We start from the raw sequence: 18,738 nt of genomic DNA, 5'->3' as shown, positions 1-18,738 counted from the left end.
ACTTATTTATGCTGATTTCAGTTTTTATCAGTTTCTGTCGGAGCCATTCACAATTATTTTTATGTATTATTATAATGAGAGAAAATTCAGTGAAAATTAGTTGTTGACCTTAAAATACACCTAGGCTGTTTATTATGTTGTTTTATTGTCATACCAGCTTTAATTATGTTTGTTTCAATTGTTTTTAATAACTAAAGACTTGTAATTTATAAAATCATAATGCAACATCATTTTCAAACAAAAATATGCAAAATTATTTTTCAATTAAGATTATTCCGTTAACTGGCTTTCCCAACACATGGATTAAAAACACAGTTTTGAGTCAGCTAAGAAAATGAACTATTTTCCAGTGAGATGTTTGGATACATACAAGTTCATGATATGGCAAATAACTGCAAAGATTATGACAGAGCAACAATTAACATAACATAAGTCCTAAATTCAGACTTCAAATCTTTACAAATGCTGATTAAAAATTCTTATTTACTTTTGACTTTTAAGTTCCTCTTAGAAAATAGCTGTTATGAAAACATGGAAGGTCACCACCAGGGACGCCTATTCCCAGACATCAGCCTGATCTTGACTGCATTGATCTTCATATGGTTGCATTGTTTGACAAGCACGTCTCCTGGCAGTCCTCAAAAGCCCAGCAGTGGAACTGCAGTGATTCCAGATGTGGCTGACACAGATATGTGGAACAACACATCGCTGTGTGAACATGAATGCTGCGTACCACTCATCAAACTCCTACAACAACCCACATGTAAGTGTAGCAGTTTAGCTGATGTGGTGCGACTTTGAAAAAACATGTTTTGTCTATAATCTCAGTGTGTGTGTGTGTGTGTGTGTGTGTGTGTGTGTGTGTGTGTGTGTGTGTGTGTGTGTGTGTGTGTGTGTGTTACGACATTTGAAAAATGCAGAGTACAGTATATCAAACCATGCATGTGTTTTTGTGCCATTCAGATGACTCACTCTTGGCTTTTGGTGATTTAGTCCACCAGGGACACACAAAAACTGCAGCCAAGCTTGTGTGTGATGTCATGTGTTTTCACAGGCCTTTTTAGCAATGCAAGTTCACACTTTGTAGAATATGAAAAGACTTCCTCCTCTTTACCATGTGCATCATCAAAGTGGCGCACTTCACAGCAAGAAGACTCCTGTAATGGACTGGTGTCCAGGTTGGACCCCACCTCCCCACCCCACAACAGCTAGGATAGGCTCCAGCCCTGAATTGGATGTGAAGTTAAGAAAATGAATGGATGAATCATGAAAAAGCAAAACTGCAACATATTGTGCTTCTGTTTCTCCTTTTTCCTTTTCCATTTCTTCTTTTTTTTTTTTTGCCTTTCTGCAAATCTTTAGCCAAATTGAAGTCAAATGTGTTGCAGACAATTCTTTGTCTTCTCTCAAAACTCTGTTTACATTTGCACTTTTGCCTACATCTTTTTACTGTACTTTTGCACTTGTTTTTCATAGACCGGTCAATAGAAATGGCTCATATTTCTGCTAGAGTATCACCTGAAGCCTTTCTTAAGTCACCAAATTGCAGAAAAATCGAAACAGTGCATAAAATGTGCACACTTTTGTGAAAGAAGAACCAGGAAACCAGGAAACAAACCTACAACACATAAAGCTTAGTCTGCTGCCAAGTATCTCCCAATAACATCTCATTATCCCATTCTGGCCAGCTAATCATGCGAGCACACACAGGAACACAGTAAAGGGAGGAAGAGGGAATGTTGCTTTGGGGGAAATGGGCAGGAGGCAGTTAGAAAGGGGGTGTGGAAAAAGCACAGAGTGAGAGGCCAAAGAGTCGGGCCATATAAAGAGAAAGAGAACACAAACCAGGCTCTATCTTTCTCCTCTATCAGACCTCACCGACGACCCTTTGCTTCCCCTCCCTCACACTAACCTTCAGTGTGTAGAAACTTTTTGCTCTAACACAGTCCCAGCACCAACTGAGACCAAAGAGGATGGCTACATCCACGTGGAGAATGAATGGACTCTACAGAAAGATGACTCAACCTCTGTTTCTCTGCACTCTGGTCCTTAGCAGTGAGTACTGTAATAAGTATTTATTAAAGTATGTTATTTTGCATTTTTGGGCATTCATCCTTAGTTAGTTATTCTATCCAAACAGAGTTTTATATATTGTGTGAAGTTCATTTATTTTTTTTATCTAAAAGTGTCTAACGTTCTACTCCATCAGCAAGATTTTGTTTATGTCACAGTAGCTTACAAACTAGCTGGGGATTTGCTTTGATGTGTTCCACCATGAGATTGCACACAAATGCAAAGAGGCATGGATAGCAGTGGAGTAGCAGCAGACACAAAGGCTTTGCTCAGAAGTGGAAGCTGCTGTACATACTCATTATACTTTATACCCTGCAGTGTATCTCCGTGGAGCTAGTAAACCACACATAATATAGTCTCAGAATACACACACACACACACACACACATACACATATTATGCGGAATGTATTTAGAGAGCTGCACATGTACTACATGTGTAAAAGTAACCACGTTTCATATTATTTCATCACTGAGCAAAAATAGTTCTTTCATCTGTGTTCCTTATAGTAAATGTGTGTGCCTTTGTGTGCACAAGTGTGCAATTATGCAGATGTGTGTGGACACACTGGGCAGTCCACTCCAAATCAGTCCGAGGCCTGACGTTAATTGCAGGGTAATGTATGGCTTGGACGATAGAGCTTCCTCGCTTGTTGTAAACCAGGTCTAGTTCTAGTTCAGCCCAATGTAACGACTTCTGCAGAGCTAAGGCCACAGGGGCGGTAAATGTTTGGAGTGACCTTGGGAACACGAAGAGGAGTTTTCAAGATTGATGGAAAATAACTGAAGCTTAACTTTTAAAGGGGAAACAATCATGGGATGGCAGAACATGTTTGTAGTGTAGTAAAGAGCCATATTGCCTGCATCAGCAGCCTAACAGATGGTAATTAAATTTACATAGAAATCTAATTACTCTGGGCACACCCCGTCAACGCAGATTACTTTTTTCGATGTATATAGCCTAGTATACAAGTCACAAAGTCACCTCAAGAGGCGTTACTGTTCAGGCAACATGCTACTCCTTCAGTCTTTCTAATATTTAAAAACGTGAGAAATAATGTCTGACAAGTGATCTAATAACCAACCATGTTTATTTGTGTTAAGCAATGAATGATATGCACTCATACAGTAATGGACCTACAATGAAAGGGACTCACTTGACTTCAAGAACAACTTGTGGCTCACTATTTTGCCAAAGAACATTGGCATGTGAACAGACCAGGGATGAAACCTGTAATTACTAAAGCGCTAAAGCACCTGAGCTCCAGTGACCCTGGTTATTTGTGTTCTAATCTAGTCTAGTTTTATTATGTCAAGAATTTTGTATAATTTAATTAACTGAGTTTGTTTTCACCCACTTCTTATTATGATTTCAGCCATGATCGCCTCGCCTTTTGCTCTATTTGCAAATCAATGTTTAAGCGGTGGTCTTAATTAGCATTTCAGAAACAAAGGATATAAACATTGCACCTTTGTTTTAGGTTTAAGCACACAGCTTCTGATTTCTACTTCAAGAACTCCGCAGTTGTGTTGTCTGCTCACCCGTCCTACGCTTCTCACCACATCCAACAGCAGTCCTTTGATTACACAAATCTGGTCACAGACGGCTCAGAAAAACAAAAACTGAACATTTCTCACCTAATTATATGTGATGGATTGTTGTGTCTTCATGCAGCTCTGCCATTCTGTGTGTGCGTGTGATTATTTTGTTTCTTGTTTTGATTTAGTTTACATGGGTCCCAGCTCTAGGTCACAAGAGACAAATTGTCATTGATTTCTTTTGACAATACCAGCTTCTGTGGTTGCAGTAGTATCAAAACTCTCTGATATCTGGGAACCTTGAATACACATTTTTGCAAAGTCTTGGAAAGTCCCACATCATACAAAACCTTTCGCAATTTGGTATGTTGGCATTGTGACCAGTGCTAACTATGTTGTAATAATAGTTTATCTCAAAGTCTCAGAGTATTAGAAGGTAAATGAAGTGTTGGTTCTCACTTTCAGATTGTTGTACGTGGGAGGAATGGACAGCTGTAAAGACTTTTTATAAAAACAAAACTGCTATAACCAAACGACTTGAAACGGCCTTTGGTTGGAGCATTTCCAAAATGCCAATGGGCTGCTTTCAGTCAGGAGTGATGACTAGCTACTGAAACAAAGGATAATAAAGGACACACCAGATGTTATATACAACAAGGCACCCTTAGAGATAGAGTCCCTCAACTGGTCAGAGTGTTTTTTATGTGCCTGTGGCATGTCAGCAGCATATTATAGAGGATGTTTAACAAAAAGTTTTGGCTTAGCAGTAATGTCATGTTGCTGCAAACGTGCAAAGAACTATAAAAAAAAGTGTCCCCTCTGCACAGTTTTCATAAGGTGGAGATTTGCTATTGAGATAAAGACTGTTTTTTTGTATCAGGGTGTAAACATGTTTATTTCTACTGCTGGGACATTAACTTGGGCGTCTTGGGCACTGACTTGCAGAATCAGTCTCAAGTGGCCATTCAAAGAACTGTTTTTTTGGCACCAAATTTCTTTCACTTTTAACCCCAGAATTACTCACTTGGTTTATCAGAGCAAACATCCTTGTCACATATAAACAGGTCTCTCACCCTGACTGCAAACAGATTGAGTTTATACACTCACTTCCCATGGCTGTAATTCAGTATCTATGCAGGCGTGCAAATATGCAGCGCTGAAATGGCCATGGACTAAAATCTTAGATGATGTCATTCATTGCCTTTTGGAGTATGTTATAAGCGGTCTCTCTCCCTCTCTCTCTCTCTCTCTCAAGATTTCAGGGGAAAACCCAAGCTTTAAATCTGCTCTGGAGAAGGGGAAAAACATCTTGTCTCACTTACTTCAGCTTGTCATCTACAATGACTGTTTCTGTTGCTAAGTCAGGGCCTCAGGCGGAGCAGAATAGGATAGAACAATTGCTGCTACATATATCATAGTGAAAAAAGTTTCATTCATGGTTGGAATATTCCAGTTTCTTATTAAGTTATTTGTGTGCATTTTTGCACATGTGTAGAAGTAAAAAGCCGTTAGTACTTTGTGATGATCTGTAAAAATATGAGACTAATTCGTTCTGAACAAGAACAAGTAAAAGATGAAAGGGTCAAGACTTAATGTTTTAAAGTGAAAGAGCAGACTTCAGTGAAAATAAGCCCTGATATGTCTCTGCACACACATTTATGAAGCTTTGTTTCTCAGACAACAACTTTGCCAATGTAAACATGGCCAGAATATTGCCACTCATGGCCCTCGGCTATTGACCAGCATTCTTTCAGTCTCAAGTTGTGATGATGAAGTTTGAGTCACGTCATCTGCTGAAGGGTGTGGGTCTTTTATGTAAGCCTTGGCAGATCATGGTCTTATGTCAGCCTAGGGTGTGTGTTCACTTGGGCCCAAAGTCATGGTTGAGGAGCCATGTGAGCTTGCAAAGCAATTAAACCTGAAGCCTGTGTTCTGTAAAACCAGCCATTTTTCTTTAGTGATTTCTAAATGTGCAAACTGGGTTAGATGTGAATAAACAGCTTGTATCAGTGTACATTCTGACACCATATCTCCGGACCCACATGCGCAAAATCACATTTTGAAATGTATTTCTCTCTGAATTATCTTTATTTGGAGCCAACTTCCTTCCAAAAATTGTGTTAATGAAAAGCAAAACAAAGCCGCTAACTAATGATCATCCATGAAAAGGAAATTACTTCAATAAATAGATTGTCTAGCAACAATATTTACCTTGTGAAACAATCTTAACTACAAAAAGTTGCATTTCCTGCAAAAATGCAGTGTGAATGCCGTGTAGTGGAATTTGCTGAAAACAGCTGAAGAAGCTGAACTTTCTGCTGAAAAGAGGTGAAGAAGCGGAATTTGTGCTGAAAAGAGTTAAAAAGCTGAAATTTGTGCTAAAAAGAGGTGAAAAAGTTGAACTTAAAAAAAATAATTTCTTAAAAGAAATTTAGCCATGGCTGACATTCAAACCCAGTCCTCCGAATCACAAAACAGCTGCTCATCTCACTGAGCTGAAACACAGCTCACCCTTGTGAGCTAAATCAGCAAACACACTTGTAATGTGGTTCCATTCATCAAAATGGGCCAAAAAATGGCATAAAAACCTTCATATTTCAAAAAGCATAAAAGTTATGAGCACCAAAAGGTATATCTTTTGGTGCTCATAACTTTTATGCTTTTTGAACCATTAGCAGAGTTTGAATGGTGGAAATCGTATGAAAACTGAAGGGGTAGTTAACCAGCAAAGAACGGAGCAACTAGACTAATAAGGTAGAAGAAAGAATAAAGAGAAACATGATCTCAAATTCACACAACAATGTAAAACAGAAGCTGTGCTACCATTCAAATCTTCCTACCAGTTACTGCTGTTCTGGTGAGCTTATTGTTCCTTGTTCCCCTGGCACTCTGCTGCAATTTTACAGCTGCTAGGATTGAAAGAAAAAAAAAAAGTAGTCTCTCATTTAATTGAAAATTGGCAGTATGAGATGTCCAAAGGATGAGAAGCTCTTAACATCTTTGCTCAGATGAACCTCAGCTCTATATTCAGCTAATGAACAGAAAATAAGTGTGATTTCTAAAACAAGAACTTGGAAAAATCGTTTCACTTATTATGTCATCATTGCTTTTTCCCTTGCTAAAACGTAAGCAACAGATTGTCCTTACTGACTTATGTAAAGTTACGAGGATGTCGTTACACCAGTAGAATGCAATCACTGCATAAACCACATAATCTACGTTGGATACCCAGGCTGGGATTTCCTTAAAGAGGGCTATATTGTTTACCCAGGGGGATAAAAGCTCTTAATGAGCATTAGTGGGGGGGTTTTGACTGCCAAAATAATAGCTCTTGGTAATTAATGTTCATTAAATGGCACACTGTTGAAGGCATACTTTAGACATCCTAATTGAAAGCATAAGACTGCACCCCTTGCTGTTCTTAAAAGCCCTTGGTTGGAACACCACATTCATTTGTAGCGTATATGTTTCTGGGCAAGTGTTTTCATTTGTAGGAGATACTGCATTGTTTAGAAATGCGTAAGGTTTTTGAGTTATTACAGTTACTTCTCTGGCTTCCTCTTCCAATTTGGTTCCTTAGTTTCAGTAATATCAAAGCCAGATTGTTTAGAGCGATATGTTTCGGTCTCTTTTTTTCTTTCCCAACAGAGTATCATGAAACATGTCTTGAAATCAATCCATGGATAGAAAAGGAGAGCAGCTTGCCGCCTCTTGGAACAGCTGGTGTGTCCAGTTTCTAATCCACTAAGAAAACGGATAGACTGTTTTGGAAACATAGGTTTTGAGTTTCACTGCCCTGCTGAAACGATTTTAATGAGTAAATTGGAGGTTGAATAAAAACAACAGTGAGCGGCTGCTATCAGTAATAATGTTACCTTTTTGTTTTTTGCTTTATTGCTGAAAAACATTTTTTTTAGTACTATAGCTTACGAAACAAAAAACAATAGGCTTGGGTAGAATATCAGTAAGTAAAATCTTCCTAATAAAAACAGTCCCAGGTTATATTTCTATAACAACAGGCATTATAGTTCCACTCCAAGAGTATGTTCCTGGTGATGGCTGTTATCTGTAGTTTCCAGCATGTTTGTCCCTGTAGTTCAAAGAGGTCACTGTGTGCTGTGATATCCACATCCTGTCATACAGTAGGATGTGCATGGATAACATTCCAAGCCTGTTAATTATTATTGTTTTTGGGTTGTTTTTTTTTATGGTTGTGTTTTGTTTCAAAGCAGGGGCGTGTGCAGGGTGGAAAAAGTCAACATTTGCCAACCGTCTGTGCAGAAGCAAAATTAGTTCTTATGTTCACTGATTAACTGGTATATTCCAAGTGTTTTCATTGCACCAAATAGCAATAAACGGAACTGTAGTGATTTAGTGTGCTGTTGTTTTCTTGTTTTTTTTGGTGTTTAGTTGGTTTATGCTATGAAAAGATCTATATTTTTCTTGAAGGCCTGCAGGATTGAAAAGAATCTCTGCTTAAATTTGAAATATAAAATAGAATTCCTCTTAATAGGAACAACTAGGAGTAGCAAGGGATGAGTGATGGGAGACTTTGGGCTCTGCTTTGGACATCTGGTGAAGTAATGGAAGGAGGGTGTGGCTCATTATGACATCCAAGGTGTTGTCTCTACAGTCTGGGTGGAGGTCAAATCTAAGCCCCAAGGTTTAGGGCTGAGACTTTTCTCCTTTTGCATGATGTTACTGATTTCGCAGCACAGCACATATGTAGGGAGGGAAAGAGCTCCCCAAGGAGACTTGCTGCAGCTGCACCACTCATCCCCCTCTCCAGGCCTCCTCCCCAATCTCCCCAGAGAGGAAACAGGCCTCATCCTCAAATACCATAAGTAAAGGACTCCTGTCCCCGGCTTATACTGTCTGACTGCAACCACTTAATCAGGTGTGACAACGTTTGTTTTTACTGCAATTTCCTGCTTCTTCCCCACCCTAAAATCAAAAGCTGGGATGACAATCACAATGGCAGCTGAGAGATTTTTGTTTCATATTTAGTTATTTCCCATAACAGCGACATGGGAAATAAAACTATTCTTATTCTCATATATAGGCAGACATACAGTAGACTTATGCATTAAAGGAGTCTGTTTATTCAGCGCAAGTAAAGTATTGATGATGATGATGATGATGATGAATTCAGAACAAGCATACCAAGTATTGTATGTAGCAGAATCCACTCATGCAGTTTGAGCACTAGATCAACGATTTCAATTTCATCATGGTTGAATGAGAAATTCAAAGGAAGTGCTCAACGTCTGATGCTAAAAAAGTGTGTTTTTATTATTGTTATGCTCATCATTATTGCTATTGGACTCAATATCTCAACGGCCCTTTAAATGCCGTAAATAGCTAAAAGTAAATCAAGTAAATAAAGTGAAGCAAGCACAGGATAACATAAAAAGTTTAATTTTCGTACTTTTTTATGAGTAGAGAAGCTGCATTCTCAGGAAGAGACCTGAAGCTACCATTAAAATGAACACACAGGAGTAAAATCTGTATTTAATCTTACCTTACCATGGTAGCAACTGCGTTTTAGACAGATTGAACTATCTTCAGAGAACATTACGCTTTGTACATTCTCTAGCTTGTGATTTTGGCACCGTGCTCTTGAAATTATGTTTTTGCATCTGTTAGTGCATACAGCAAGGGAAGACTTTTCCCCAGTGAGGAGGAGGGGTGAAAGAAGGTTGTCTGGCAGGAAACAAAACCAAATGTAAAAATGAAAGGTCTGGCTGTCATAGCAACTTTAGTGCATAAATTGATGATAATGATACGCGGCCTCCTCCCTGCAACATGTGGCTATAGCACCCCTGCACAGACTTGAATCTTCTATAGACTGAATACACAAAGCTTTTCTAAAAGTAGTGATTGATGATGTGCAATCCAGGTTGCCAGTTCTGTAATGACCTTTCATGCTGTAATCCATTACTACAAATCCAGTCACTTGTGAAATTCTTGAGAATCTCCCAAGGGATCATCTTGCTTTATTTCTGGGGCTGACATCCACAGTGTTTACAGCGTATCTGACTTTAGGGGTTGCTTACATTCCCCTGCCATTTAAAGTACATGAAGTACAGTTGAATTAAACTTGAGACCAGCATCTCATTACTCCAGCAGCATGTTAAAAACTCTTGTGGTCCTATAAACTATGTAAAGAGAACAAAGCACTTCCTGGGAGATACATGCACGTCATGGCAGCAGACAAAGCAGGTGCTTTAAGAGACTCGTATTTCTTTTTTTTCAAAGAAGTTTTACCTTTTGTCTCACTGTCTGTAACTTTAATTTGTCCAACAACAACTACAGTGTACAGCACATCTGATTTAACTTATTATTTAGTTCTTTACATCTGGCTACACACCACATCAACCGGTAGAACACCCAGGCTAAAAGGAGGACAGCCAGGCCAGGAAGTCCACTTCATGTAGTCAAGCAGTGAAGAGCAAGATTTACTCAATCTTCACCCAAGATTTACTCACAGTCTTGGCCTTATGCTTTCTGAGCGAGACCAAGGATGTGTTTATGCATTTTTTTGTGTTTCCCTGTGTTTGTGTTGAGACTGGAGCGCCTAAGGCTTCTTGTTGAGGCCAGGGGGGCCTTGTTGGAAACATAGGAAGACTTTTCACACAATTGTATAAGCTGTCTCTGTCCACAGTAGTGAGGCACTACTACCTATAACGGTTTGACGTATTCCATAATGTTTCAACATGTAAGGATTAATGTAATCACCTTTTTCTTGAATTGTGATTTTTTTCATTTATAAAACATAAGAATAAAGGGATTTACAGTGTCTTACAATTCATACAGACTGCTTAGTAAGTGGAATGCTTTAAAATCTTTCACTGATACTGATTGCACTAAGAAATATTTAGAGTCACGAGGTATAAACTAAGGTAAGTCAATTTGGTAGGCTGGCTATTTTTGACATATTAAACACAGCAGATTAAATCATAATTAATCGAATGATCTGATAGCCCAGATTTGTACCCCAAATTACAAATTTAATTGTAGCATATGACCAACTTTGGTCAATATCCAGCCATTTGATGCTGTTGGTGAGAAAGGACACATTGCTGGAGAGAACCTACATGGTCCAATCTAGAGTGGTAGATGCATCATATTGGCCATTCGCTAGCTTCTTGTTTTGGATGAAAACATTTCAAAGTGACCTTGGCACTTCCCCAGAATATGTTCAAATTAGCCATGTTTATAGGATTACAAACACACGCTAAACACTTAAATCTACGTCCCATAAATGTGTCTTGTGTTTCACTAAATAATGATAGTGGTGCACTGAAAACATTTTGCTCTGATTGCAGAATAGTTTTGGTTACACGTAAAATTGTTTACACACTACACTGGGTTTCTTCCATGAGGAGGGGAGTGTTTAGAAGTTCAGGCTGAATTGAATTACACCGCCATCATACAGTAGGCAGGATGATCCCTGATGCTGATTATGTCTCATTTACCCTTCATGACTGTGGCAAAGCTGTGCTACATAGTTATATCTTTTTGCGGCTGTTTTTAAAAAATAAAAGTCAAAGGAGCTTTTTATCGGAGCATTTACGTTTAATAACACTGTCTAGTCTTCAATATATAAAAATACTTGTTAAGATTAATTTTCAGTCATAATATGATTATGATATTAGATTAGATAGATAAAAGAAGTTATTACATAAACAAGATTTCTCCCAGGAGATGGATGTGTGGTGAGGTCACGACCCTTTGAAACTAGCTGCTCATTTTTATATGATGCAGAGAGTAAAAATTAAGACAACCGTGAGTACTAATTAACAAGTACCCTTAAGAAAATATGCCAAACTGTTAAATGTTTTTGGGTGGGCTTGAGGCTTAAATCACCAGGAGAAGATGTTCAAACCACCTTTTTAACCTCTATTAGAAACAAACAAAATGAAAAAAAAAACCTCACAGATATTTACATAAAACATCTTTTCTTAAAGGTGATTATATATACATTAGCAGTGTGTTGCAACTGCAAGAAGTACTGCACTGGCATAACTGTGGAAAACCAAGTGTAAGAAGTTTTTGATATTTGATATCTGAGAATTACAGATGATGTGAAGACAAGAGCCAATGCTGGAGATGGAAAAAACTTTATCTTTGGAACCTTTACCTGTATGAATGAACTGAAACAACTAGACGTTAACTACACTCATTTTGTGGGATTTGGTATATTTAATGTAATCATAACTGCAGCAGAGACAGTGGCACACATCATGGAACTAATTATAGTACTTCAGGTAGGACCCGATTGATTTAGTTTGCATCAGAATTTGTAGGCTAATCGTTTAAGATTTGGTACTTGCTCTCATTTGAGACTTCACTATCACTTTTATATAATAAATAAATAAATGTCCTCTTGCCAAGGAATCATAACATTTGGGCTGCAAGTTTGAAGCAAATCCAACAGAATAGGTTCAAAATAAGGCTTGAACTGTAATGCAAAGCTAGCTAATGTTGTCATAGGAAATGACATTATACTTTGGACCTACAATACCGAGAAAAAAACCCCTGCTTTGTCTGATTGGCATCAAACTTTATGAGCCCTTGCAAGAAATGAAATGACAAAACATATGGGACAAACTGTGTATTTATGCAAGAAGCTTTTTTTTTTTTTTTACCATTTTAATTATAAAGTGTTTAATTTGCAATTCCTTTTTCTCGATGTCTCTGTCTTTCTGTGATTCACCTGCTCTCCCTTCCTTACAGGTGTAGTGATATGTCAAGACCAAACCACCGCCTCTACCAAAGCACCGAGTGACAGTAACGGTAAGAACCTTCAAAAAATGTATAATGGGATGTGAGAACAGCACTGGATTCCAGAGAATTTCACTATATTTTAGAGATATTATTTTAAAGTGCCAAGTTCCTTCAAAATATATACAGACATGCTTTTGTGACATAAGACATGGTGCCTGACAAAACTTTGTATCTAAACTTTATTTTCAGGGACAAACGAAACCTCCGTTGATTCCCTGATTACTTCAATAACCAAAAGTTTGGCTTCCGGTAACGACAGTGCGCTTTGGTTGCTCACGGCAGAACCGCGAATGGATGAAGAAAACTCCAGCAATGATAATACAATGGTAAATACCGGCCTGTAGCATCATATTTTCAACTTATTAACAAGTAGTACCTCTATCACCAATAAATCACACAGCAAAAATGAAAATTATATATGTTATGCTGCATGTTATATAAATGATGACATTTATTTTTTAAACATGTATTTACAAGGGATGACAAAAGCTGTAGTTATATGTATATGTGCAATATATGTGGAGTATAAGTACAGTGATATGAGAGGAGACAGCGCTAATCCCAGTCACGTCCTGGTGGCATTCCCTCTAACCAAGACCCTTTATCTGGCTCCCTACACCTTGGGCCCCGAGGAAGTGTTTTGTGCTGCTTGGAGGAATCAACTGAATGTGTTTAAAGACCTACAGTTGGAAAAATTGGTCTCATAAAAGTGGATCTTTTCTCAGACATTCCTCAGCAGTTGTAAATCATGAAGCTGTGCTCAATGCTGGAGACAAATGAACTGGAGAGCTAATGTTTCCACTCATGCATTCGAACAGGTGTGGCTCATTTTTTTCCCCAACTGTTTTTTGCAACAACTTTAATATATTATAGATTTTTTATTTCTTTTTAAGGTTTGTCAAAACAGAAATATCTGACCTACAGAAAGAACTACAGATTTATCTTACTGTGTAATACAATATACTTATCCTCACATTATTAAACTGTAATTGCAGATGTATTTTTTGACGAACAACAAAAGAAATTTGATGTTAAATGTTACATCGGAAGTCATCGTTACATTGTGCCATATGTGACTCCAGGTGTGTAGAGACAGCGCAACAAGTCCGTTATATAGGTCATTACTGCAACATCAAGCCAGGACCATCAACTGTCCAACTCAACCTGAAACTAAACATGAAATTCTTAAATAGCTTGATATGACACTGATAACAGAGTCGGTATCAGTGGATCACATTTTATAATATTACAATGGAGGGTATGGGAAATAAGAACACTAAAATCTGTAAATCCAACACATGTTTTTCTCCTTCTATCTTCAGTATCAAATAAATTGTTTATGTTAAAATATGCCGATTCAAATTAAACATCCAACTATGGTCATGTAAGTTCAAGCAAAGCAGGAATGAGATGTAGGATTTGATCAGTCACAAGCAACAGATGGAGAACAGCACAGATTCCCTGGGATTGATTTTGTCATTTGACTTCAGCCTTCCTGAGTTTCTTCCTTTTCTTTTCAAAGCTCTGAGCATTACAGAAGAGTCCAGCTGTGAGCCCACTCCCAACTAACTGAGGATTCAAAGTTACAGCTCACAGTGGTCTTCTGGGAATGCTGAAAGCAGTCTGGATCACATTACAGAAGAATAAAAAGTGTTCCCAAGTTACAAAGCCTGAAGTTGTGCAATGATGATATCATTATTCAGGGTTAAAGTGGGTAAAAAAAACGAAGGTGTGGTCAGCAAGTTCACTCAGCTGCATCTTGTCTGTAAGGCACACAAGGCCAGTGTGTAGTCTGAAACACATGTTTGATTGGTGGCCCTGTGCTCAATGTGTATGAATAAAACTATGTACTGAAAAAGTGAAAATTGCATTAGGCAATTGCAAACTAGGATATATTTTGTAGGAGATTGCTCCAGCCTAGACAGTGACATATGGAAAAGTGTACCATTACAGAAACTACTGTCCATCCACATAACAGCAAGTATGTACTTTTTTGTTTTTCTTACTTTTTGTGTGAAAACCCTTCATAATATTTTTTTAATATACTGTATATGAGTTTCTCTCAAAGCTACAGAAGGTGAATTTCAGAAAAAAGTTATTTATCCATCCATTCTCTTCTGCTTGCCCATAGGATCATATTTATTTATTTATTGTTTCTGATTTTTGTTTTTTTTTAAACTACTTGCAAATAGACAATCCTCACGCTTCCTTCTTTATTCTCCATTGAAATAGGACAGCATGGACATTATACACCGGCTACAAATCATATTATAAAAGGCCAACATTTGGCGTCACGTTTAATTTGAACCCTACTCTCCCTGCGAAAGTTCTCTAATTGTAATGCACTACCACAGATACAGACAGCAAAAACTCAGCTATGAGAACTTAACTTGCACTCTCACAACTTGCATCTCATGACTGAAATAAGAACACCTCTTATTTTCTTCTGGATTTTTTTTGACCAGAAATGTGTGTTTTTAACTGTTCCCATATAACTTTTTTAAATCACACATTGTCCTTTTATACTTTTTTTGTAGGTGGGAAGTACTAAAAGTCCATCACCATCATTGCATTTATCACCATCATCATCGTCGTCGTCGTCATCGTCGTCATCATCGTCGTCGTCATCATCAAATTCCTCTGTGTTTGTGGGACTACTTGTCAGTGGTCTGCTTGCTGCCCTTGCAATCATTGCAGGTTATTGCTATTGCCAACGCAGGACTGACACCAAGGCAGTGAAGCTGGTAAGAATATTGTACAATATACAGTAGAGTATCTTTCCATTGTGGAACTCACTTATTTATATATTCATGCTGGCACAGGTGTTACTGTAAGCTGTAGTACACCATACCGTGCACCCTGGATTAATTAAAAATCTTTATAACAATTGTAAATTCTGAACAGAAAGACGACTTTATATTATTTCATGTGTGTATTGTGATGGTCAGTTGAAAATTTCTAGTCTTTGTTTGATGAGCTCCTACTTGTGGTCTATTTACAGACAGATGAGACCTATCCAGCAGATCAGGAGAACCAGGGGAGCACTCTTGCTTCTGTAGCCCCCCTCATCCCCACTCCCGAGACCCAGGAGAAACCCAGCGTAAATGGAGAGTCCCCCGAGGCAGCAAAGACCCAACCTCCTCCACCTACCAACGGCCACTCCACCACCAAGACAGCAGACACTGAGCTGTGAAATAGTCCAAAATGAATTGAATCCCAGGAACTACCCATCTATACACACAGACACGTCTGATGAAAACACATCTTTGTTTCAGAATTCACTCCTGCCTAATCACACAGAGGCCACAGAAATGTGGACTTTAGGGACTACAGCAATCCCTTACATAAACACTCCTGTTGTTATATGGTCCTGTTACCTGCTCTTTTAGCTACGTGCCTCAAAAAAAAATCAGGAAAACTAGTCTGATGATGACAATAACGGTAGAGATGAATGATGCTGATTAATCACGACGAAGACTCGGTTCCTGGGTTTTGATGGCAGTCAGGAAGGAGAAGAAAGACAGGAGATGGGCAGTTCTGGGTGTGAAAAGACTATAATGTTAGTATTAACCACAGCTTGCTACCATGATGACTGCAGCCTCTGGAGTCACAGCAATGTGCTGTCCACTTCAGCAGAGGCTCTGCCTGTCATCTGGTTTAATGCTCCAGCCAATCATCCAACTGAAAACACAGCTAAAGCACCTAAACAACACGTGTCCTTACATTAATGTAAGACCATAACAGACAGACAGGAACTAACTTACACTGCCTTGAAATCTGTTTACAAGAATACATCTTGTATTCTTAACGTGCGTAGGTGGTTGAAAGTGTGTGTGTGTGTGTGTGTGGGTGTACTATGACATTTTGCATGAGTGTATTAACTTGCATCTGTACTGTGCATTGACTGTATATATCCATACATGCATCTACGCTTATCCTCCTTATTGTACTGTATGTACATATGTGTGCTTCATGATCATTTTGATCAGTCATGTCAGTGATTGATAAATCTTAACCGCATGCGACAGCCATGAAAAATGTAGAAATTTGTAAAATGATGATAAATCTTAACCGCATGCGACAGCCATGAAAAATGTAGAAATTTGTAAAATGATGGCTAACCAAGTTGTGGACAATCGCCATGGTGAAGCAAAACGAGTATTGACGTTTAAGTCACACCGTGGCATTAATCACGAAGCCAAAAGGCCTCTTTACTCACTGTTTGACCAACAAACTCACAAGGACTTTAGACACAAAGCCTCCTTATGTCACCTCTGCCCGTCTATTTGTTAGTATTATTCTCTGTCCAGTACTGTATATACTTGTTTTTATTCTGTGTATCCATACTTGTATTGCTCATTCTATGTGCCAAGATTTTCATTTTATAACTTTTATTGTGTTTATATACTTCTCCCATCATCATGATATTTTATCTAGGTTATATGACAAAGAAATATATTTAGAAATGAATCAAGTTCAGCATCTAATGGTCCAAATATGCCTTTTTTTAATCCTATAAATACAGGTAACATCAGTTTTCCCTGACATGCCTAATAACAATAACAATAATGATAATAACTTTGAAAACTTTGATATCAAACTGGAATGTCCTGCATTCATTGTTCTTTTGATCCATCTTGTATCGTACCATTATCACATCAATATTTCAGTGTGACTATTTAATTTCACTAGCACTCTGTAGTTAAAATGGGATTTAACATGAAAAAAAACCTAAATAAATAACATTGTATATGTTTTCCTGTTTTCAGCCTATTTTTTCCCAGAAAAAAAGCAAGTGATTTTGCTTGAGTTTAAAGAGAAGTTGGGTTTTTAACTGCTGCCAAGCTCCTTAGACAACCACTGACAAATTGTACACAGACACGTACATACTTACACACATCTGTGGTCTAAAACACATGGAATTTAAGTCCCATACAGCCCATAAGGTCCACAGCTGGTTTACATTAGCAGTAGTAGTGACATCACTTAGCACTGTTTTGTCTTTCACAGTTTGGGTGGGGCAGTAAAAACATCCCCCAGCTGTCTTGTTGAATGGATCAGGACATGCTCAGAGTCAAAAGTCAGTTAAAAGTCAAGGCCATCATCATGGTTATACACATTTACTTTAAACATTCATGTTATATTGTTAGTATAGTATTTATAATATTATATTGATGTACAGGGTGGGCCATTTATATGGATACACCGTAATAAAATGGGAATGGTTGGTGATATTAAAGTCCTGTTTGTGGCACATTAGTATATGTGAGGGGGCAAACTCCTCAAGATGGGTGGTGACCATGGTGGCCATTTAGAAGTCGGCCATCTTGGATACAACTTTTGTTTTTTCAATAGGAAGAGGGCCATGTGACACATCAAACTTATTGGTAATGTCACAAGAAAAACAATGGTGTGCTTGGTTTCAATGTAACTTTATTCTTTCATGAGTTATTTACAAGTTTCTGACCACTTATAAAATGAGTTCTATGTGCTGCCCATTGTGTTGGATTGTCAATGCAACCCTCTTCTCCAACTCTTCACACACTGATAGCAACACCGCAGGAGAAATGCCAGCACAGGCATCCAGTATCCGTAGTTTCAGGTGCTGCACATCTCGTATCTTCACAATTGCCTTCAGATGACCCCAAAGATAAAAGTCTAAGGGGGTCAGATCGGAAGACCTTGGGGGCCATTCAACTGGCCCACGACAACCAATCCACTTTCTAGGAAACTGTTCATCTAGGAATGCTCGGACCTGGTACCCATAATGTGGTGGTGCACCATCTTGCTGGAAAAACTCAGGGAACGTGCCAGCTTCAGTGCATAAAGAGGGAAACACATCATCATGTAGCAATTTCAAATATCCAGTGGCCTTGAGGTTTCCAATGATGACGACTGGACCCACTATCGTTGTACCCCATATACCACACCAAACCAGTTAGTGTCAGACCAATAGCGGTGGTTTTGTTTGTTAACTTCACCATTCACATAAAAGTTTGCCTCATCACTGAACAAAATCTTCTGCGTGAACTGAGGGTCCTGTTCCAATTTTTGTTTTGCCCATTCTGCAAATTCTGGGGCCGATCTGGGTCATCCTCGTCGAGATGCTGCAGTAGCTGGAGTTTGTAAGGGTGCCATTTGTGAGTAGCTAATATCCGCAGACAGGATGTTCGACTAATGCCACTCTCCAGTGACATGCGGCGAGTGCTACGCTGTGGGCTCTTGCTGAATGAAGCTAGGACAGCCACTGATGTTTCTTCATTAGTGACAGTTTTCTTGCTTCCACATTTTGGCAAATCCAACACTGAACCAGTTCCACGAAACTTAGCAAGCAGTT

General features: G+C 38.5%; 1 protein-coding gene across 1 annotated transcript; it reads left to right on the top strand.

The window, feature by feature from the left end:
* The first annotated feature begins 1,818 nt into the window (after positions 1–1,818).
* Positions 1,819–17,157, top strand: si:dkey-261h17.1 (putative protein TPRXL). The gene is made up of 5 exons (XM_040038141.1): positions 1,819–2,055; positions 12,351–12,410; positions 12,591–12,727; positions 14,939–15,145; positions 15,403–17,157. The coding sequence occupies exons 1-5, from the start codon at positions 1,974–1,976 to the stop codon at positions 15,592–15,594; spliced, it is 678 nt and encodes a 225-aa protein (XP_039894075.1). The 5' UTR covers positions 1,819–1,973; the 3' UTR covers positions 15,595–17,157.
* Positions 17,158–18,738: the final 1,581 nt, after the last annotated feature.

This window comes from Simochromis diagramma, unplaced genomic scaffold (genome assembly GCF_900408965.1).
Source record: "Simochromis diagramma unplaced genomic scaffold, fSimDia1.1 OVJJ01000061.1, whole genome shotgun sequence".
Lineage (NCBI taxonomy): Eukaryota > Metazoa > Chordata > Actinopteri > Cichliformes > Cichlidae > Simochromis > Simochromis diagramma.
Note: the sequence above shows the minus strand (reverse complement) of the source record. Positions and strands in the feature narration are given on the sequence as shown.